This window comes from Tenrec ecaudatus, chromosome 13, assembly GCF_050624435.1.
Source record: "Tenrec ecaudatus isolate mTenEca1 chromosome 13, mTenEca1.hap1, whole genome shotgun sequence".
NCBI classification, from domain to species: domain Eukaryota; kingdom Metazoa; phylum Chordata; class Mammalia; order Afrosoricida; family Tenrecidae; genus Tenrec; species Tenrec ecaudatus.
In genome coordinates this window covers 10,643,129-10,665,448 of record NC_134542.1, presented here as the reverse complement: position 1 = coordinate 10,665,448, position 22,320 = coordinate 10,643,129, and the positions used below count along the sequence as shown (strand labels likewise).

Below are 22,320 nucleotides of genomic sequence, written 5' to 3'. Positions count from 1 at the left end.
GCCAGGTACTTCTTCTGCGGTGTCTCTGGGTGGACCAGAGATCCCAGTCTTCCTGTTGGCTGATGGACACATGAACCCTTTGTGTCATTGAGGGTCCCTGACAATCAGAGCTGAAACTCACTGCCATCAAGTTGATGCAGAATCATAGCGACCCTATAGGACAGGGGAGAACTACCCCCGCGGGTTTCCAAGACTGTTACTCTTTATGAGAGCAGAAAGCCTAGCCTTGGTCCCAGGGAGCGTCTGGCGGTTTTGAACTGCTGACCTCATAGCCACTCCGTGGGAATAGCTGGTATTTGAACTTGAACTACCAGACTCAGGACTTGCAGCTGTCGCTTCCTGCCCTGGGCTGCCACCTGGTGGTGCCGGGTGGCAAGTGCGGCCATGGAGGCGTGCCCGGGCCAAGGAGGGAGGTCCCAGGAGGCAGGCGGCCAGCTGGTGCAGAAACTGGGAAGTCCGGTGCAAGGCCTTCCGGGAGTGCAGGGGCGCGGAGGCCGCCGCGAGCGCGCCACGCGTGGGCAGCTGTAGCGTGACGATCCTGGTGAGTCCACAGGGAAGTGACAAGAGAGTGAGGATCAAGGAGCATGTCGGGATCTTGTTAAACGGGGCTTGCACTCTGTCCCTAAGCTGATGGGAACCTAGGAGAGATTTGCTTTTCACTACTGACCCTAGTGGCTGTCAGGAAGATGGGCCTGGGCAGGAGGAGACCAAGTTAGGCGCTGAGCCAGCATTTAGGGGCGATTAGAAACAAGCTGAGGAGGAGCAGAGCGGGGTGGGTGGGGGGAGAGGGCCGGCTCCCTAGAAATCCCCAGAAGGGAAAGCTATCAGAGCTTGGGGAGTGATGGTAAGGGGATGCAGGGGAAAGAGTTCACGGTAGTTAGTGACCATGTTTGTATCTTGGTTGATTGGGGCTCAAAAAAGCCCTCCCTGCCAAGTTGATTCTGATTCACAGTGAACTTATAAGACAGGTTATAATTTTCCTGTTGTTTCTGAAACTGTGCCTCTTTATAAGAGTAGAAAGCCTCATCTTTCTCCCCTAAAGCAGCTGGTGGTTTCGAACAGCTGACCTTTAGGTTAGCAGAAAAGCAGCAAGAGCTGGGAGAAAGACAAGGAACCCTGGTGACATAGTGGCTCAAATGTGGGGCAGAAACAGAGTAGTACTGCCTTTGTGGATTTCTGGGACTGTCACTCTTTACGGGAGTAGAAAATTTCATCTTTCTCCCCACGAGGGGTTGGTAGTTTAGAACAGGTGACCTTGTGGTTAGCAGCCCAACGAATAACCCACTATGTCAAAGGCATCAAGGGTAGTGATGGGTCAATGGCAGAATTCTCACTTTCTGTGCTAGAGACCTGGGATCCATTCCCAGCCAACACGTCTCATGCGTAGCTGCCACCCATCTGACACTGGAGGCTTGGGTGCTGCTCTGGTGGTAAGCTGAGCAAATGATCAGAGCATCTACAAGGACATCATGCTTGGTGAAGTGGAGGTGGGGAAAAAAGAGGAAGGCTCTCGGGGAGATGGACTGACACAGTGGCTGCAACAAGGGGCTCACACATCAGAACAATTGTGAGCAAGGCCCAGGACCTGGTGGTGTTTCACTCTGTTGTCCACAGGGTTGCGGTGAGATGGAACCAACTCAATGGCACCTAACAACAACAACAACAACATGATGGTGTGCAGAACTTCCAGACAAAGAAGGACTTGGCAGAAAGTCAGCCAGTGATATCCCTATGGGTCACAAACAGGCAGCCACTAACGTAATTGGCCACTCTTTAAATATATCACATAGAGATCCCATAGGACAGAGTAGAACTGCCCATCATTATGGGTACAGACAGCCTTAGGTTTCTCCAGTTTTGGGTTGAAACTGCTGACCTTGTGATTAGCTACTCAACACTAAACCACTGCGCTACCCAAAACCCACTGCCGCCGAGTCAATTTTGACTCATAGCGATCCTTTATAGGGTTTCCGACACTGCAGATCTTTATGGGAGCAGACAGCCTCATATTTCTCCTTCGGATTGACTGGTGTGTTCAAACCACCAACCTTGTCGCTAGCAGTTTAAATCTTACCTAACAGTGCCATCAGGATGCCTTAAAAAAAAACCACACCAAAAAACAAAAACAATCTATATATATATATATATATATATATGTAGTTAAAGAGCATTATAGAGGTGTAAATATGGGCATGTACATATATAAATATATTTATATATGTTAATAGGGAAATAGATCTATGTGCATTTATTTATAGGTTTAGTATTAAGGTACCAGATGGGCATTGGGCCTCCACTCAAGTACTCCCTCAATGCAAGAACACTTTGTTCTATTAAACTGGCATTCCATGAAGCTCAACTTCCCGAAATGATCACTGAAGACAAAGCGGGTGCATAGCAAATAAGGTGAGGAAAGCTGATGGTGGCCAGCTATCAAAAGATATAGCATCTGGGGTCTTAAAATAAATAAGCAGCCAACTAGCTGAGAAGCAACAAAGCCCGCCAGCCTGTGTGATCATGAGGTGTCGATGGGATCAGGTATCAGGCATCAAAGAACAAAAAAGTCATATCATTGTGAATGAGGGGGAGTGTGGAGTGGAGACCCAAAGCCCATCTGTAGACAACTGAACATCTCCTTACAGAAGGGTCACAAGGAAGAGATGAGCCAGTCAGGGTGCAGTACAGCACCAATGAAACATGCAACTTTCCTCTAGTTCTTTAATGCTTCCTCCCTGCCACTATCATGATCCCAATTCTACCTTACAAATCCGGTTAGACCAGAGGATGTACATTGGTACAGATAGGAACTGGAAACACAAGGACTCCAGGACACATAAACCCCTCAGGACCAATAATGAGAGTAGCGATACCAGAAGGGTAAGGGGAAGGTAGGGTAAAAAGGGGGGAACTGATCACAAGGATCTACATATAACCCTCTCCCTGGGGGATGGACAACAGAAAAGTGGGTGAAGGGAGATGTCGGACAGTGTAAGACATGAAAAAATAATAATAATTTAGAAATTATCAAGGGCTCATAAGGGAGGGGATGTGGGGAGGGAGGGGAAAATGAGAAGCTGTTACCAAGGGCTCAAGTAGAAAGCAAATGTTTTGAGAATGAGGATGGCAACAAATGTACAAATGTGCTTGACACGGTGGATGGATGGATGGATTGTAATAAGAGTTGCACGAGCCCCCAATAAAATGATTTTTAAAAGAAAAAAATTATTAGTGAACAATATTAATTGTTCACTCCTGAGTGTTGGAAGGAAGGAGCCTGGTGGGGCCATGAGCACATTCTCGCTTGCTAGTGAAGACGTCTGGGGATGTCAGCAGGTGCTTTTGGTGGACTTGGGGAGGTGGGCGTGGTACTGGCTTCCACACCCTTCCGTGCACAGCACCCTTCCAGTGCCAAAGTCAAGCGTACATTGGAGTGAACTGGCCTTTCAATCCGCTTTATTTTCACATGAAGACCAGGCACGTGGGGTCCCTTTGTGACAACAGTCGCAACTACAGTAGCGAGAAATACTCATGCCAGTTCTGTCAGAACTGCCCTGCTCTACAAGCACGCTGGTGGTGTGGTGGGTTAGGCATTGGGTTCTAATCACAAGGCCAATGGTTTGAACCTACCAGCTCCTCTGAAGGAGAAGATGAGGTTGTCTGCTCCCATAAAGCCTTGGAAACCTAAAGGGGCAGTTCTACTCTGCCCTATAGGGTGGCTACAAGTCCGAATTCACACAATGGCTGTGAGCTTCATTTGTTCTTTATTACCCGGCTCTACAGAAACGTAGGCAAGGGTGTTGGAAAGCAGGGGTGCGGGGCGGGAGGGGGAGGGAGGACCTGATTAAATGTTGTCCATCTGATGGCAGGCTTGGCCATAAAACAAACTACACTCCTTTCATCATTGACAAAGAGAAGACAAATACCATACTAGGTCTACAAAGAGAGCACTTAATGCTTGAACTCTTCCTTCTCTTCAATTAGGACCCCTGGTGTGTTACACAATGGGCGGACAACTGCAAGGTCAGCTGTTCAAAACCACCAGCCACTCTGAGGGAGAAAGAAAAGGCTTTCTACTCCCATAAAAAGTTACAATCCTGAAAACACACAAGGGCAATTCTACTCTGTCCTATAGGGTTACTGTGAGTCGGGGTCAACTCATTGACAATGAGTTTGGTCTGGTCTTTCTTTTTGTTTATTGATCAAGTTTTACTTTCCCCTCCTTCCTCAAATAATGTTTCTTGTAGTGTGAAAACGCGTTCTTGCCTTTGTAGACCAGTCATCTCATTCTGTGCTGGTCCTTTGGTGTGGGACCCATTTCACCCAGCCCGATGCCCTGAAGTGAACCCTTCTTTTCACATAGCATACACACCAGCAGAGGATTTCCCACATGCAATTTGAAAATCCGGGATGCTTTATGTTCTGCATCTCACTTAGATTCTACTCCCGTAAAGATTTGCCATCTCGGAAACCCACAGGGGAAGTCCTTATCTGTCACTTAGGATCCCTGTGAGTTGGCATCAACTTCATGGCACGGGATGAAAGCGGTTTTCTAAGGACACAGCAGGTTGTGACTGCTGGCTCCAACTCAGGATTTCCGTGACCTTGGTGCTATGGGCCTTTTGAGATTGAGCTCCGGCCTTGGGACAGGGGCCAGCAGGCTGAAAGTGAGAAGACAGGAAGGTGAACCCCAAGCTGGAGTGACCCAGGGCTGGCGGGGGCCGGGCTGCTGCTGGCTGGAAGATGACTCAGCTGCTTTGTGCAGTGCCCCCGCCCATGGGCACTAGCCCCAGAAGAGAGCCTGCTACAGTTTGAACTGGGAGTTCTGGTATATACAGCATTCTCCGCCAAAACCTTTTGTCACATGTGATAACGTTTACAGGTTCTGGGGCGCAGAATGTGGCTATCTTTGGTGACCATGATGTACCTTACACTATCACCTTTCCCTTAAACATCAGTCAAACTGGATGACTCAGGGTCATGTTTAATCCAAAGTAAAATGTCATAAAATCTGAAGCTAGTTGCTAAATATAGGAGCAAAGCAACGACCTTAATGGTGAATGTTACTTGGTCAGAGCATATGCTTCTGTTAGAATCCTGCCCTAGAAAGGCAGCTTGTTAGGGAAGAAAACAGTGGTTTGTTTAATCCACACTGGTTTGGCTGGCAGCCTTCTATTAAAATCCATATTGTTATTTTGTGTAGTATGACCATTCACTGGCATGCTACCTGCGCTCAGATCCCCAGCCTTGCCTCACAGGGCAGTCCCTGGAGTGCCTTTACCTCAGGTATTTGCTTTCCCCGTATCGTCTAAGGGATCATGGATTCGTTGAGCTCTGGGCTTTGCCCAAGTTCTGTTTTGCCCATGTGAACCAAGGAACATGCTTCCTTCCCATGGTGGGGGAGTGTGACAGCATGTCTAGGGGAGAGACAACTTTGAAAGTTGTCTTCCGCAGTGATCTGAGACTTGGGAGAACCAGCTCAGACTAATTAGCTGGCTAACTTGAGGTTGGCCACTGTCTTCCTCAGTCTGGTTCCTCACTGCAATGCAAAGAAATTTTCTAGATAATCTGTAAGCTTTCTTCCTGCTGTTCTGTATTGGGATTCTTTGTTGTTTATGAATAGTTGGATTGGCCTCTAATTTATGTGCTCTATACTTCAGTGGGTTCAATAGATCAGAAAGAGTGTCCAATTCTCATCCCAATGAATCTTAGCCATGTCGAGATTCTTATAAGCTAAATCGACTCTTAAGTTTCCCGTCTATTTGCTGAAGGCCTTTGGAGATTCTTTTGGATCACGATTGAGACCCTCCCTAGGTACTTTTCTCTCTGAAATCTCCAGAGGAACAACACTAACAATAAAATTCAAAGTGTGGAGCAAGCAAGAAGGTAAATAAAGCAAAACAAACACAAGAAACAAGAGACTTGGAAAGATATAGGAAGTCATTTTAACTAGTTCCTGGTCAGTAGGGGACATATTGTTTGAGTGACATTGGGACTTTTCGGTGACATGGCTAAGCCTTCTAAATCACTTAGCCCTCCCAGTTGACCACAATTCCAAATATTTCCCATGAACCGATCACATGAATTGACATATGTGTGTATGGTGTGATTCAAGGATTGCTTTGTTCCTGAAGATCTAACTCAATCTATCTCCTTAAGGGGTGTTCTACTGCCTGCAGTCTCCCTTAGAGATCTGACCGTGTCAGGGATGTTACTGAGAGGGAGGAATTCTGATCTCACTCATCTTCCTTCTATTGGTTTTCTACTTGAATTCTTGCTGTTTTCATCTAAAGCACTTTAGCATCCTTTATGTTTCCTTGCCTTTGCTCATGGTGAGTTTATATAAAGTACACAAACTAGAAACTTTATGCATATGTACAAACACAGTTCTTTCTCTGAGACATATGTATTCTCTTCATATTAGCTAACCCATAATATTAATGGGGCAACTAATGAGGTAGTGGGATCTTGCCTATAGAAAGTAGCTCTTCATGTACACTGGTACAGATAAGAGGTTCCAACACAGGGAATCCAGGACAATAAACCCCTCAGGAACAAAAGTGAGAGGACCTATACCATGAAGATAGGGGGAAGGTGGGGGGAGAAATGAGGAACAGATCACAATGATCGACATATAACTGCCCCCTCCCCCCAAGAGGAGATTAGCAACAGAAATGTGGGTGAAGGGATACAGTGGTCAGTGTAAGACATGAAAATAATAATACTTTATAAATTATTAAGGGTTCATGAGGGGAGGGAGGATTGGGGAGAGAGGGAAAAAATGAGGAGCTGATACAAGGGGTTCAAGTAGAAAGAAAATGTTTTGAAAAGGATGATGGCAACATATGTACAAATGTGCTTGGCACAATGGATTGTTATAAGAGCTTTAAGAGCCCCCAATAAAATGATCTTTTAAAAAATAAAGGAGAAGAAAGTAGCTCTTGGACTGAAGTATGAAATAAATCTTTGAAAACCTGGCTTTTCTCTGAAGTCAATAGTGAAAAATGAATATAAAACATAATCATTATAATCATCATTTATAATAATTGAGTAGTTAAAGAATAATGAGATAATTTGTAATAATTGAATAGCTAGCCCTCTACACCAGATAACTACTTGTTACATCCTAGTCCTCTGTTGGTGCATGCCTGATCTTTAGAGTATGATGAAGGACTTCAACTTTCTTCATAATCTAACCTTTTTGTCCAGAGTGAAAGAAGCAGCCAGGAGGTTGGGGGCTAGATCAGAAGCCACAATCAGAGCTAACTGCAGAAGACCTGGGTTGGAGTCTAGTTCTCCACTAAATGGATAACTTGCCTTGAATGCGTCAGTCCATTGATCTACGCACTCGTGTCCTTGTCAGAAACACTAGTGGGTGTGCCAGATGACCATGGACGTTCCTTTTAAAATCTCATTGAACTCTAAGTACATGCTTTCCCTAGTAGCTTTTTGTACATTCAGGTTACCCTAGAAAGGTTATCTTTGAAAGCTGATAAGATAGATTTCACTGGAGACAAAAAATATATATATAGAGAAAGAAAAGATGAATCTGATATTCTCCATTTCTTCATCTTAAACATCAAAGTTCTGGCTTTTTCTATCACAAGTCTCAGCGGTCCCAAAAAGGGCATTGGGTCCTTTACCTAGCTTTCTCTCAAGTCCTCGATGTTGTTTTTCTTTTGCTGGAATTGTAGTAATCCTCTATGTGCTTAGCCTTTTTAATGTTTGGTAAAGGAAATTCTCACCTTCATCTGGGAGTCCCAGGTTTCATAGCTGGTCCATGCACCTCATGTACATCTATCCCTCATCTGTCAGCGGAGGGTGATGTTGCCAGTGTGATGCAGCATGATGCAGAAGAACTTTGAGCAAAGCTTCCCAACTAAGATGGACTGGAAAGAATGGCCTAGTGACCCACTGCGGAAAATCAGCCAATGGATCACGATGTTCCGATCTGCCTCCACATTGTGGGCTGGTGCAGAAATAGGCAGTGTTTCTTTCTGGTGTGTTTGTGGTCAACATGAGCTAGAAGTCAACTAGATAACCTTTAACAACAACAACATTAACAAGGCAATGTGGATGCTGATGACACCATTTTCTAAGAAATATTGATGTTAAAATTATTTCCCCAAAGCGTTGCTTTTTTGTCTGATCTGACAGAAAGTGGAGAGTAATGTGAACAGTAAAGATCTTTCTTGTAAGGAAATTCACGTGCTTTGTCTCACCTTTGCCTCCCTGCTTACTTGCTGACTGATGCACTCCCAACCCATTGGATTCGTGTTTCGACTGGTTCCTCTTTAACTTGCCACCTATCAAATGAGCCAATTGCAAACGAAGAAAGAAATAACACAAGGATGGCCCACTCTACACTCATGGCGACTGTCCTCAAGCTTTAGGTTGCTTGGCGATGGTTTGCCCTTTATAAAGGCCCCAATAGAAAGCAGGCAACCCAAAAACAAAACAAACACCTCACTGCTATCAAGTAGATTCTGACTCATGGCTACCCTATAGGACAGTATAGAATTGTTCCTGTGGATTTCAGAGACTAAAACTCTTCATGGGAGTAGAAAGGCTCATCTTTCTCCTTCAGGGTGGCTGGTGGTTTCATACAGCTGAATTTTTAGTTAGTGTAACCCATTACACCAGGTGGGCCTGGTGATATGATGGTTTCTGAATTACCTAATTTTCTTGATGAAATGGTAAAGGACATGTGGAAGAGTGAGTGGAGGAGTCAGAGAACAGAAGGGACCTGCGTGTCCAGAACCAGACGCACAGGAAAACTAAAGACCACAATCCAACAGTGACTTGGTTTACTCTGGACTCAACTTGCAGTGGTGGGTCTGGAAGGATAAAGATATGAAATATTTTTCATGGAGATGAGCTCAAGGGGAAAAGGACAGGCCCTGGGAAGGCTGGGAGATCAGGGTACGTATAAGGGCCTAGTGGCAAGAAACACCTGTGAACAGATCAATAGCTTACACTGGGCTTGTTGGAGTGCCTGCGTGGAGCAAATGGTTAAGTGCTTGAGTACCAACAGTAAGGTTGGTGGTTCAAAACCATTCAATGGTGCTTTGGAAGGCAGGGTTGGTGATCTACTTCCGAGTGATCACAACCTTGAAAACCCTACTGAGCATGTCTATTGTGTGTACACAGGGTTTCCACGAGTTGGAATCCACTCGATGGCTGCTAACAATAAGGGAGGCAATAGAGAAAGGCCTTGTTAAAGTGAAACCATTTCCTGGACAACAGGAGAAACAACCAGGTCGGCTAAGAACATAATAACCGGCTGCTTTGAGTGGGCTGAATGTTATATATGGATATATATATATATTATATATGGATATTTTATTTTCCTTCAATTTGCACTTTTTAAATTAAATATGTTTATTGGGGGGGTTACATCTCTTATCACAACCCATACATTCATCCAGTGTGTCAAGCACATTGGCACAAAGGCTGCCATCATCATTTTCAAAGCATTCTCTTCCCACTTGAGCCCCTGATATCACCTTCCCATTTCTTCCCCACCGCCCACCCTCCCTTATGAACTCTTGACAAGTTATAGATTATTATTTTCATATCTTACATCATCCTCCATCGTCCCTCACCCACTTTTCCACTGTTTGTCCCCCTGAGAGGGGCCTATAGGTTGATTCTTGTGATTGATTCCTCCTTTCTCCCCCTAATCCTCCTGGTATCTCTATTCTCATTGGTGACCCTGGGGGGGTTTATCTCTCCTGGATTCCCCATGTTGTGGGCTCTTATCTGTAGCAGTGTGCATATTCTGGTCTAATCTGATTGGTAAGGTAGAATTGCGGTCATGATAGTGGGGGAAAGGAAGTAGCAAAGAACTAGAGGAAAATTGTGTGTTGCCTGACTGGATCATTTCTTCCCTGTGACTCCTCTGTGAGGGGGTGCCCAATTGTCTACAGATGGGCACTGGATCTCCACTTCATGCTCCTCCCCATTTCCCATTCACCTTGGATATAATTTTGTTCTGGGTCTTAGATGCCTGGTACCTGATCCCATTGACACCTCATTATCACACAGGTTGGTGTGCTTCATCCATGTGGGCTTTGTTGTTTCTCTGCTAGATGGCTGCTTGTTTATCTTCAAGCCTTTAAGACCCCAGATGCTACATCTTTCAGTAGCCAGCCACCATCAGCTTTCTTCATCACATTTACTTATGCACCCATTTTGCTTTCACTGATTGTGTTGGAGTGAGCATCACAGAATACCAGATTGTTAGAACAAGGTGTTCTTGTGTTGAGGGAGTACTTGAGTTGAGGCCCAATGTCCATCTGGAACCTTAATTCTTAACATATAGATATGAGAACATCGTTCTATTCCCCTCTTGAGATATATATATATATATATATATATATACATATATATATATACATATTTACATAAGTACATGCTTGTATTCAGACCTATATAAATGTTCTTTGCTGCCTGGTTCTTTCCTCTGTTTCTTTTTACTTTCCTCTTGTCCCACCATCATGTCTTAAATTTGCACTTTATTGGTTTTATTTTTTTAATCTATTTTTCTTTTAGCATAGTTCTAGATTTTCAGAAAACCTGCAAAGAGTGTGCAAAGACTTACTGAGGATGCTTCCACCAGCACCTCAAATGTTAAGAAGCCAATAAAATCAAACTCACTGTCATGGTGTTGGAGCCAACACTTAGTGACCCTGTAGGACAGGGTAAGAACTGCCCCTGTGAGTTCCCAAGACTGGAACTCCTTATAGGAGTGGTACGCAAAGAGATTGGCATGGCCCCTTGCTATGAACAAACTCCAGGTTTTAGTTCGCATTCTCCACTTTTCCCACTCAGCCCCTCTCTCTCCCAGAACCTGGCCCAAGCAACCACAGGTCTGTGTGTCTTGTTGGTCTCCTGTGGTTTGTCGCACTCTCTCAGGGTTTCCTCTCTTCTGATGCCATTGTTTGATTTTACGAGAATGCTTAAAATATAAACATTTATTAAAGCGATGGCCTGTGTGTGACCTGTGTAGATGCTGGCCACTGAGCTGGTGTTGTCCAGAGGTAAATAGAGTGGCAGGTGCCTAGAAGTCAGCTGGCTTTTAGGGTGCTTGGGTAGAACTGGAAGGGACTGCCTTCACCCCAATTTAGAGGTGTGATGATACCATCAAAGAAGAGTGTGGATTTCTTCAAAGCCTGGGTGCAAGAATCCCCCCGTGCTTCTAGTGCAAGTAGTCAGCACACATCCTTCTGAGAAACCCTTGAGTTAAAAATGGTTAGCAAAGCCCCTAGCAGAGAGCTTTCTTGGCAGTGAGTTAATATTTGTAAATCCCTTAGCACACAGGTGAGCAAGCGCTCAAGTGAGTATTTGCTATAAACAGAAAAACATTTCCCTTCCTCCTATGCTTTCGATAGTGAGGACAGAGGAGTCTTGCCTGGGGTTTCAGAGAGAAGACATTCGACAGATTACCTGTATGGGGTTGTTAGTCACCCAAGGAGCTGGAGGCAATGGCCCACTTTGGTTCCACTGCAATGGCACTGGCCCAAAGAAGAGGATCAGGCCTCCGAGCTACCTGGAAGAGACCGTCACTGGGCTTGATGAGAGGTAACACTGAATTCCCCATTTAAAGAAATCCCCTGGCCCAACAGAAAGAGAAACTAAGTGGACACTGAGCCTAGTTCTGATTCTCGAGGCCTAACAAGATACCCGCGCAGCTTCTTAGTGTAATCACTAGCCACAGGGATGGCAGACCTTGAAGATTCTGGGCTCAAATCTGTGATGGCCCTGTGAGAAGATCCATCTTCATCTCCCAGGACCACTCCAATTCAACCCCTTCACCGGACCCTCGTCCCTTTTTCTCTTTTCCAAATCCATATGATGCCAGGGAAAGATGATCCCCAATTCCTAAGAAGAGGTGTGTTCTGACTCTGTGTCAGCCTTTCCCCTAACAGAGAGTCCATGGGGGAGACCCCAGAAAGTAAAATCCTCAACAAGCCAGTCATGGCCCCTTTCAATCACTCTTGGGGAAGAAAGAGGCTTGGTAGAATCGACAAGATCTTGGGTGGATCATCTCCTACTGGAACAGAAGAGGGGGTGATGAACAGCTGGATAGGAACATCTACCCTGCCGTGGAAGGCGATTGGACCTCATAACTAAGACCTGAAATCCCAGCAAGGATGTTAGACTCAACTGCTGTGGATAGGAAATAGTTGGTCATAATTAACCAATTGAACAAGGAAGACTGTAGAAGACTCGATGCATTTGAATTGCGGTGCTGGAGAAGAATATTGAGAGCCCCATGGACTGCTTAAAGGACAAACAGATCTGTCTTGAAAGAAGTATGGCCAGAGTGCTCCTTAGAGACTAGGATGTGACACTTTGTCTTACATACTTGGGACAGATTATTAGGAGAGACCCGTCCCTGGAGAAGGAGATCATGTTTGGTAAAGTTGAGGGACGTCAAACAACGCAGAAGGCCCTCAGGAGATGGATGACCACGGTGGCTACAACAGTGGATCAAGTTTAGAAACACTAGTGTGTCGGGGTCTCGTCCAGCGAGACCCTCACGCAGTGACCCAGAGTTGGCAACAAACCTGGATGGAAGAAAGACAAAACTCAGGGTATATATTTACAACAGAGAAGGAAGTGGGAGGCACATATTCCAATGAAGCACACTGTGTAACAACCGCACACTGTACAACAACCAATCAGCCACAAATAAGGTACAAAGGGTGCGCAACAGTACTCAAAGACGTCCGTGGTGACGTCCGCATGCAAATTAAGTATTACCAGGTGAACTTATCACTATGTTCCTAACATGATATATCTGCAGTTCAATGGGTGCTCAGTACTTTGACTAATGGCAACAAGGTCAGTTATCGCAACTGCCCATGCTACTGAGCACGTAGCTTGGAATGTGGGGGTGAAGTTGGGCAGGAAACAAAGCCTTGCTGTTAGAAAGTGGCCAAGTTTCTGCTATGTGTCTGAGGCCAAGGTCTTAATGGCTATCAGCTCCCAACACTAGTGAAGATGGTACAGAACTGGGCAGTGTTTTCTTTGGTTGTGCATAGGGTTAGTTCCTATGGGTTGGAACTGAATCAATGTCACCATATAATAGCAACAATTAGCCAATCACAAAGCCAGTTGACAAATCTTCAGCTGTGGGCTGGTTAGATGTGCCCACAACTAGTTTGGTACTTGTGTCTTCCTTTCTTCTTCCATCTTTCCATCCACCCTTCCTCTTCCTCCTTTCTTTAGTGTAAGCATGAGTCTCCTGAGGTTGGGTGCTATGCACTGAAGCCTGCAGATCTGATCTTTATTGTTCAGTCTTCCTGAGTTCTTGGTTTAGGCCTTCAGGCAGGAAAGTTGTTCTCATGGAATATGTGAACATGGGCTTCAGTTTTCATGGTCAGGAAACTTGTGCACATAGAAACGATTGACTCAAGTCAAGAAAGCACATATGCATGTGTCTTGGGATTGGGAAAAAAAAAATCTCTTTTTAACTCTTCCAATATCTTGCTTGGATTGGGTGAGTACCCTCTAAAATCATCTATGGCATTGAAATTTTACTGTGGATTCCAGCCCCTCCTTCTAAACCAAGTACACATTGCTAACTGGAAGCTGTGAATTGATAAAAATCAGATGATAAGAATAAAATGGGTTCACATTCTTCATATTTCTCAATAGCCCTGGCTTTTCGTTTGGGGAACTTTTCCCAAGTCAGACTGGTTGGCTTAGCTCCCAGCACCAGGAAACCACCGGCTCTCAGAGGTCTCATGGGAAAGTTCAAGATAAAGGAAAGAGTCTCAGTTAGACTGTCTAAACAGAGGGCCTGCAGTGGCTCATGATCAGTGGAGCATGTGAATCTGGGCGAGGAACAAGGAAGGCAGTGCTGAGACTGGGAAAAGACCATTCTGGCCCCGTGAAACCAGAAGCTGAAGGGCTCCTTCCTTTCCTGAACAGTGGAAGGCAATTTAGAACCCATTTTTGTGTTGCAGCCAGAAGGAGCCCTGGTGGCACAGTGGCTAAGTGTTTGGCTGTTAACTGAAAAGCTGACAGTTCAAACCCACCCGCTGTTCCAGGGGAGAAAGGCGTGACCATCCACTTCCATTAAGTTCAGAGCTTTGGAAACTATCTGAGACGGTTCTAATCTGTCTTATAGGATCACTAGGACTTGAAATAGATGCCTCTGCAATGGATTTGGTTTGAGTTACGGAAATGACCGGGGAAAGTGAGTACCCTTGGCATTGTGAGCTCAAGCAGAGCAATGAAGAGAAATAAATGCAGAATACTTTTATACCAAACCCAAAGATTTGTGGGAGTGTACCAAAGCAGAAGTTCTGATTTTTGAAGTTATGGATCCCTTCAAGTCTTCGATGAAAACTGGGGCCTGTCTCCCCACAATCATGCACCGACACACCTAGACTCGAAATCATAGCTGACAACTCTTGGCATTGGGTAAGCATCTCAAAGACCACTTTTTGAGTTCCAGAGATCAAATATAAAACGAGGTTTACATTTCAGCTTGGAAATATTATAACACACCAAAAAGTGTAATAGTTATAAAATGGAATTGCCAGGAAAGGCTGGTTATTGTTGTAGTCGGGTGCCATTGAGTAGGTTCTGATCCTGAGCATCCCTCGCACAACCGAATTACGCGCTTCCCAGTCCTGCACCATCCTCACACGGGTGCTGCCTGGAGCACAGTGTCGCAGCCACTGCGTCAACTGAACTCTTTGAGGGCCGCTGTCTCCCTTCGCCCACTTTTCTGTTGTCTGTCAACCTGGGAAGGGGTTATATGTTGATCATTGTAATTGTTTTCCCCCACCTTCCCCTTACTCTCCTGGTATCACTACTCTCTTTATTGGTACTGAGAGGTTTATCTATCCTAGATTCCCTGTGTTTCCAGCTCTTATCTGTACCTGTGTACATACTCTGGTCTAGCCAGATTTGTAAGGAAGAATTGGGGTCATGATAGTTGCGGGGGGTGGGGAGGAAGCATTAAAGAACTAGAGGAAGGTTGTATCTTTTATCAGTGCTATACTGGACGCTGACTGGCTCAACGCTGACTGGCTCATCTCTTCCTTGTGACCCTTCTGTAAGGAGATGTCCAGTTGCCTACAGATGGGCTTTGGGTCTCCACTCCACACTCCCCCTCATTCATAATGATATGATGTTTTGTTCTGGGTCTTTGATGCCTGATACCTGATCCCATCAACACCTCATGATCACACATGCTGGTGTGCTTCTTCAGGCTGGTGTGGGCTTTGTTGCTTCTCAGCTAGATGGCCACTTGTTTTTCTTCAAGCCTTTAAGACCCACAGATGCTATATCTTTTGATAGCTGCGCACCATCAGCTTTCTTCACCAGATTTGATTATGCACCCCTTTGCCTTCATTGATTGTGTCATGAAGGTGAGCATCACAGAATGCCGGGTTATTAGAACAAAGTATTCTTGCATTGAGGGAGTACTTGAGTAGTGGCCCAATGTCCATCTACTACCTTAATAATCAACATATAAATATATGTACATACATCTATATCTCTATTGTTATATATAAATATATTTATGTAAGTGCATGCCTGTATTTAGACTTCTATAAATGTCCTTTGCCTCCTAATTCTTTCCTCTATGTCCTTTTACTTTCCCTTTATCCTACTACCATGCTCAGCCTTCATTTGTGCTCCAGTAATTCCTCTCGGCTACATTGCCCTTGATCAAGCCCTACCAGGCATCTTATGCCCTCCTCACCATTGCTTTTAGATCACTTGTTGCTCCCTTGTCCCTGGGTTTGTTGACACTCCTCTTCCTTTTCCCCACCTCCCCCTCTCCCGTGTCCCTCCAGGAACCAGAGGTCTGTTGTTATCTCCTCTGGATTGTTTATCCGCCTGTCTTATCTAGATAGACATGCAGAGACAAAAACAAGAGAGAGCAAAACAAAACCACTAAAGAAAAGAAAACAAACAAACAAAACCCCCAAACAACAATAACAGACACACAAACCCAACAACAAAAAAAGAAAAGCCTATAAATAGTTTGTTGACCTTCAGGAGTGTTTTTCAGGCAAGTCTGAAGGGGTGCCATGTCCTGACCCCAAAGTCTGTTTTTGGTATTCCTCGGGCACGTCATTGCTTTGCTCCCCTTGCTGCTCTGTTGCACACCCTTAAGTGTTTGGCCCCGTGGTCTGTCCTTTTAGCAGTTCATGATACTTTCAATATTTTTCTCCAGCACAATTCAAATACATCAGTTCTTCTTTGGTCTTCCTGATTCAATATTCAACTTTCACATGTATATGAAGCAAATGGAAATACTCTGACTTGGGTCAGGTGCACCTCAGTCCTCATAGTATCAGCCTTGCTTTTTAGCAGCAGCAACAACAACAACACACACTAGCGAATGCAACTCATCTTTTGATCTCTTGACAGCTGATTCCATTAGCATTGATTGTGTATCCCAGCAAGACAAGATCCTCGACACCTTCAACCTCTTCTTCTGAAGTTACCGATTGGTTCCAATGTGAGGATTTGAGTCTTCTTTCCACTGAGTTGGAATCCAAAAGCTCAATGGAAGAGGAAACCAGCCCTAAGATACCACAGGTTATAAGGGCAGGAGCAGAAGCAAATCCATAAGGGCGGGAGTTAAACACAACAATCGAAGAAGCTTGGGTGTTAGAATCAAGTAGATCAGGACCCAAATGCCAGTTCTACTGCAGTCAGGCCATGTGACCTTGAGCTTAGTGTCACCCTTGGCATACAGGATTCACGGATAGTTCCGAGATGCTTTGTATGGCTCATAAAGCCGAGCAGGTGTTGGAGAAACAAGCAGTGTGATCTATTGATGGAGAATCCGCTGGATTCAAATCCCAGTCCTGTCACGTATTAGTTAGATGACCTTGGGCATATTTCTTATTTTTTCAGTCTCATTTATCTGTAGTGCCTCAAGAATGGTGAGTATATAAATAGTTGGTCTCGTAGAGTACACTCTACAAGTTGATATCGTCAGAGGCTGTGAATTGCTTCTGACTCTTGGGGACTCTTATGTACAACAGAACGAAACACTTCAGGTCCGATGGCACCCTCCCCCTGGCTCTTGTATCTGAGCTCACATGCAGCCATTGTGTCAACGCATCCTGCTCAGAGCCAGGGCCTCCCTCCTTTTCCCTGCCTCGTTACTTCCCCAAGCATGATGTCCTTCTTGGGAACGGATCTCTCCTGACAACATGTGCAAAGTACGTGAGACAAAGTCCAGCCATCCTTGCCTTTCAGGAGCACCGACTGTGGATGCCAATGGGAGCAAGGATGGCTGCCAGTCCCCAGAAATCAGGAAAGAGGCCTGCAGGGTGTGGAAAATAGACGTAGGTCCTGATTTGAATCCCTGTTGTTGTAGTTAGGTACTATTGAGTCAGTTGTGACGCACAGTGGCCCTATGTACAACGGAAGGAACGCCCAGTCCTGCGCCCTGCTCACAATTGTTACGCGTGTGTCCAATTTGTGCAGCCACCGTGCCAGCCCATCTTTTTGAGGGCCTTCCTCTTCCCTACTTGACCAGGCATGAGGGCCTCTTCCAGGGACGGGTCTCTGTGATTCCATCGTCTAGCCCCAAGAAATGTGAGACAGGGAGGGACTTTCTGGTCTTTAAAACCACCTGCCTTGTGACCTTGCCAAGGAAGACACCCTCGACCTGGCTCGGTCTGGCTGTCTTCTTCTCTGTTTTGCATTTCCTTTCCAAAGCCATGGCCTCCCTCTGTCCTCAACGCCGAAGTCCTCATCTTCAGTCACACCAACCTTCCCTCCTTCGTGAGGGTCACATGCTCCCTGGGGCCTCGGTTCCTAGAAGACACGCCTGAGTCTCTGCTTGGATTTCTCCATGAGCATCCCTCTCCGGCCTTGGCGGAGGGCCAGCTGGTTTCTGTGTGATCATACGGAGGGTGGCTAGTCACTTCTGGGAACAGGGTTCTATTCAAGTTCTAAAGCTTTGACTGAATCGCTGCTGACAGATTACTCTCTACCCTACAGCCAAGTCTCTTCCTGACACACAGAAAACAGTAAATAGGTCAGGAGAGAGACCGAAACAGAAAGATCAGCAACTGTTAAAACTGCAGGAGGCCAGCCAAGGCGGAAGCTGGTGCAATCTTTGCAGGCCTGCTGGCGGAATGGCACAGGTGAAGGAAAATTCTGTAGGAAGGAGTCACGCATGCTGTGGGTGGATGGCATAGACGTTTTGCAATGCCGCCATGGGAGTGGTTGAGTGGAGAAATTTTTCTTCCTGGCTTTTTTTTTTGGTCCTCCCCCCAAGGACTTTCACACCAAAAAGATCTCCGCGTGCTAGAAGGTGCTCTTATCACACCTGGGGAATTCCACCATCATTTGTATCAATGTCGAATGAGATGGTTTTATTTACTTACTTTTTGGGTTGCTTCCCCTTTATCTTGTTCCCATTGCTGGTAGGTGTTTTGCCTCCTTAGGGAAGGGATTCTTAATGCGTGGCTATTCCTCAGATCAACATTGAGATCTTACAAGGGGAAAATGCCACGTAACTCCATTCCTATGTCTCTCTTTTTTGGGTAAAAATGTCACATGTTAGATTTCTTGCCACCTCACTTTTTCGATGTTTGCATTATTTACAACAGACAGGAGTCGTTCACAATGCCTTTGTTTCTTGAGAACAGCGTCCATTGTGAGTGAGGTAATGTAACAAACAGCATCCTGACGCCGACTCTTGGTTACCCCATGCATGTCAGAGTAGAACTCGGCTTGGCAAGGTTTTCCAGGGCTATATGTTCAGAAATAGATCGCCAGACCTTTCTTCTGAGGTACCTCTGGGCAGACTCCTGCCTCCACCCTTGCTGTGAGCAACCCCTTGCAGTGCACGACCCAGAGGCTCCCCCTTACAAGTTCCTGGGAACATAAAGTACAAAACACAGAACTAAAAGCTTTTTTCCCCCTTTCTCTTTGTTTTCCATCTCATTCTTTCTGGTCCTCGACCCCCTTTTTTCCCCATCCCTGGACTCCTGAGTTCAAATCTCATTTTTGTCACATAGTGTCTATGACTATGGATAAACTGCTTCATGTCTCTATGCTTCAGTTTCCTCATCTGTTAAATGGGATTAATAATCGTTATGAAAATATGATGTCTACATACACACATAAGAGGGGCTCAAACAGTTCATGGAAAAATAGAATGAAAACATAATATATTTTTCCATTTGTTTTTGAAGCTACTTTGTATTGATAGTGTATAATGATAATAAGCCAAAACTCAGCACCCATGTAGGACAGGGTAGAATTGCCCCGTGTGGGTTTCTGAGACGGTAACTCTTAATGGGAATAGAAAGTTCTGTCTTTCTCTCTCAGAGCAGCTGGTGGGTTTGAACTGCTGACCATGCACTTTGCCACCCAATACATAACTGCTGTGCCACCAGAGCTCTGTAATCACGATAGAGCCTACAGTCTAGTGTAATGGTAATGGTGAATAAAGGGGTCCTGATGGCAGTGTGGGCTACCTACTGAACTGCTAACCTCAAGGTCAGTGGTCCCAACCCACAGTTGCTCTGAGTGAGGAAGATGAGGCCGGCTGTTCCTATAAAATGTACACGCTCAGAAATCTAAAGGGGAAATTCTATTCTCTCCTATAAGGTGGCTATGAGTTGGAATCAACTCATGGGCAGTGGGCCCGTTGGTTGGTAGTAATTGAACAGTATATGCATTGCACAACTGGTTTTAAATGTATTTAAACCATTGGATTGTATGGTACATGAATTATATATCAACAAAAGAGCTAAATTAAAAATCAATAGGTACATAAAGAACTTCTACATTGTCTTTCTATCCATTAGTGACTCTCCTGTAAGTGCCTGCTGTCCTCATTCATTTTTCATTGCCTTCGATTATGTCTTTCTAACTTTACTGTCAGCTCCTCAGCCACCAGGCCTTGCGTGTCTTGGTCTTGGATGTCTTTGCTTAGTGCTGGGAAAATAATATCAGTCAGAACACCTTGTGTTAGATTCGTCCTTTACCTCTGACAATGTTCCTTCCCTCAGATTCTTTCACCGACCTTTGCAAACTTGGGGGCTTGGTCAGAGGCTCGTGGCTGCTGTGTGACCCAGCTGAGAGCAGAACCTAGTCTTCTTGCCTTCAGACCCAGTGAGGCTGTTCAACAACAGCGGGTCTGTCTTTATGTGTTTCCCTAACGTGATTCTTCTCCATATTTTATACAGTAGTTAAGCCATGGCTATCGTTCAATGCTGGCTTCCTATTTCGATCTGTTTTGCATGGCTACAAATCCTGAAACAGGATGCTCCTCAGTCTTTAACTAATGTGTTTTGCTCCTATGAAGGATAGCATGCTTCTGCTTCAGTCTTCTCTTTCTCCTGTTTGCTCTCTGCCTCCTCCTCTTCACTATTTTCAATGAAAGCTTTTACTAGATTTTGCTTTCCACACCGTTCTCTGCACTCTTGTTCTTATTCTCTTGCTGGAGTGATGTACGGTGACACTCAACAGGGGGCTAGTGAGTCGGGGGGTTGTGCCTGAATGATTGTTTAGTTGTCCTCACTTTAAAACAAAAGCTTTCTGATTCGTAATGACTAAATCAAGGAGTCCGTGTGAAAGAATCAGTGGCCTTCTTTTTTTTAATTTGGGACAGAGAATGGAAGCAAACATGTATGTGTTCATCAGCAAGCAGAGGAGTCCACACATTCTCTAGAGTATGGTAAGCAAATTTTGCTTTGGATCATCCTTGTTGTTTATAGTACGTGAGCACAGAAGAGAAGATGACACGGAAATAGATGCTCCCCATGTATATAGTATGCAATTTGCCTCAGTTCTTCTTGAACTCATTGGTGTGAATGCCCCTTCCACCCCCACCAGCATCCACCCCCCTGCCATCCCCTAGACAATTATCAACCAGGTATTGTCTTTTATGGAGCTATTTATCCTGGATTTCAAACACAGAAGAGCATATAAAACACAACCAGGAAACAAACAACAACAAAACCCAACACCAATGACGAGACAAACACAGGGAAACTTCAATATAATAGAAAGCAGATAATATTAAAAACGGAAACAATTTAAAACTGCGTCAAGAGTGAGATCAAATGGTAAGATATTGCATTTTAAACCAAGGACATCTGCCACAATCGACTTTACAATGCGCTCTCTCTGACAGCAAGCCTATTCACACCCCTGCACTGTGGCCAGAGGGGGCTCACTGGCATTCACACAGGTAGGGACACTGAAATGGATTGGGGCTTCCACTTTGTATAACCTTCTGCCAATTGGGTGTTCACAATTTAAACTCTGATACCACTCCCTCCTTTGGATTTTATTAAGTTTAATCCTTATGTTTAATGCTTCTTCCCTGTGGACTTCGTGGATGTCTCACTTAGATGGCCACTCGTTTTAAGACAAGCCGTTCAGACCCCGGGTGCTCTGTGTCGTTAGTAGTGAGCTCTGCATGGGGGCGAGCAAGTGATAGCTCCTCTTGTTATTCTAATAATCTTTTAAAACATTATCACCACTCCCTATTGATCTATGGAGGCAGTTTTAGGGTGGAGATGTCTCCAGTGACTTTTGTGATGAGTCGAATTCATTGTTGGAATCATATTGAACTTTTCTGAATTCTTTATACCCCAAAGAGCCTGCTCACTTTCACATTGGATAAAAGTTGCCATATACACTCCACTTGTTCCTGGAAGGTGTTTTTTCCCCTCCACCCAACCTGGAAACCCCGGTCTACAGGACACAGAGGCATTTAGAAGGTTCCCACCATTTTCACTTGTGAGTCTTGTGAGGGAAAGCAGGGACCCCCAGAAAGGCAGAGCATTTCAGAAGATGCTCAAATTCTATCATCACACGGAGTGCGTCCTATTTGTCAGGCTTCATAGGGGTCTGGCTTGTTCTGGCGAGCCTTCGCTGATTTTTACTCCAGTAGAGTGGTGTGCTGTCACTTACCCAGGCCCCTTTACACATGGCGGATCTTCCATTGGAAGTGAGGTCTATAGGGCAGAAACTAGTCAATTAGTCCATATCTGTGCCATTGGATCAACTATTCTTTCTTCTTCCTTCTCCGCCCAGTACCTGTAGCAGTCAGAATATCATTTGAACTAAGGAGAGATGCATGCCATTTCCCTAAAGCCAGGAGGAGCTATGGAGCGATAGAACCCTGACAGACTGGTGGCTCTTGGTCTGAGCTTGAGGGCACAAGGGAACATTCCGGTGACTTGCAGGACTCGACTGTTGGTTCATGCTCAATGGGCACTGGAATGCTCTGGAGAAACGCACCATATATAGTAATATATGTAGTCAGAGGTGACACAGTTTCTTAAGATTTACCCAACTTGCACC

General features: G+C 45.1%; 1 protein-coding gene across 1 annotated transcript in view; it reads left to right on the top strand.

Annotated features, from left to right (window-relative positions):
• The first annotated feature begins 384 nt into the window (after positions 1–384).
• Positions 385–22,320, top strand: part of CCL20 (C-C motif chemokine ligand 20) — a 47,301-nt gene continuing 25,365 nt past the window's right edge. The window contains exons 1-2 of the mRNA XM_075530201.1: positions 385–514; positions 20,618–20,683. Coding sequence (XP_075386316.1) covers positions 385–514; positions 20,618–20,683 — 196 coding nt within the window. The remainder of the gene's footprint in view (positions 515–20,617; positions 20,684–22,320) is intronic.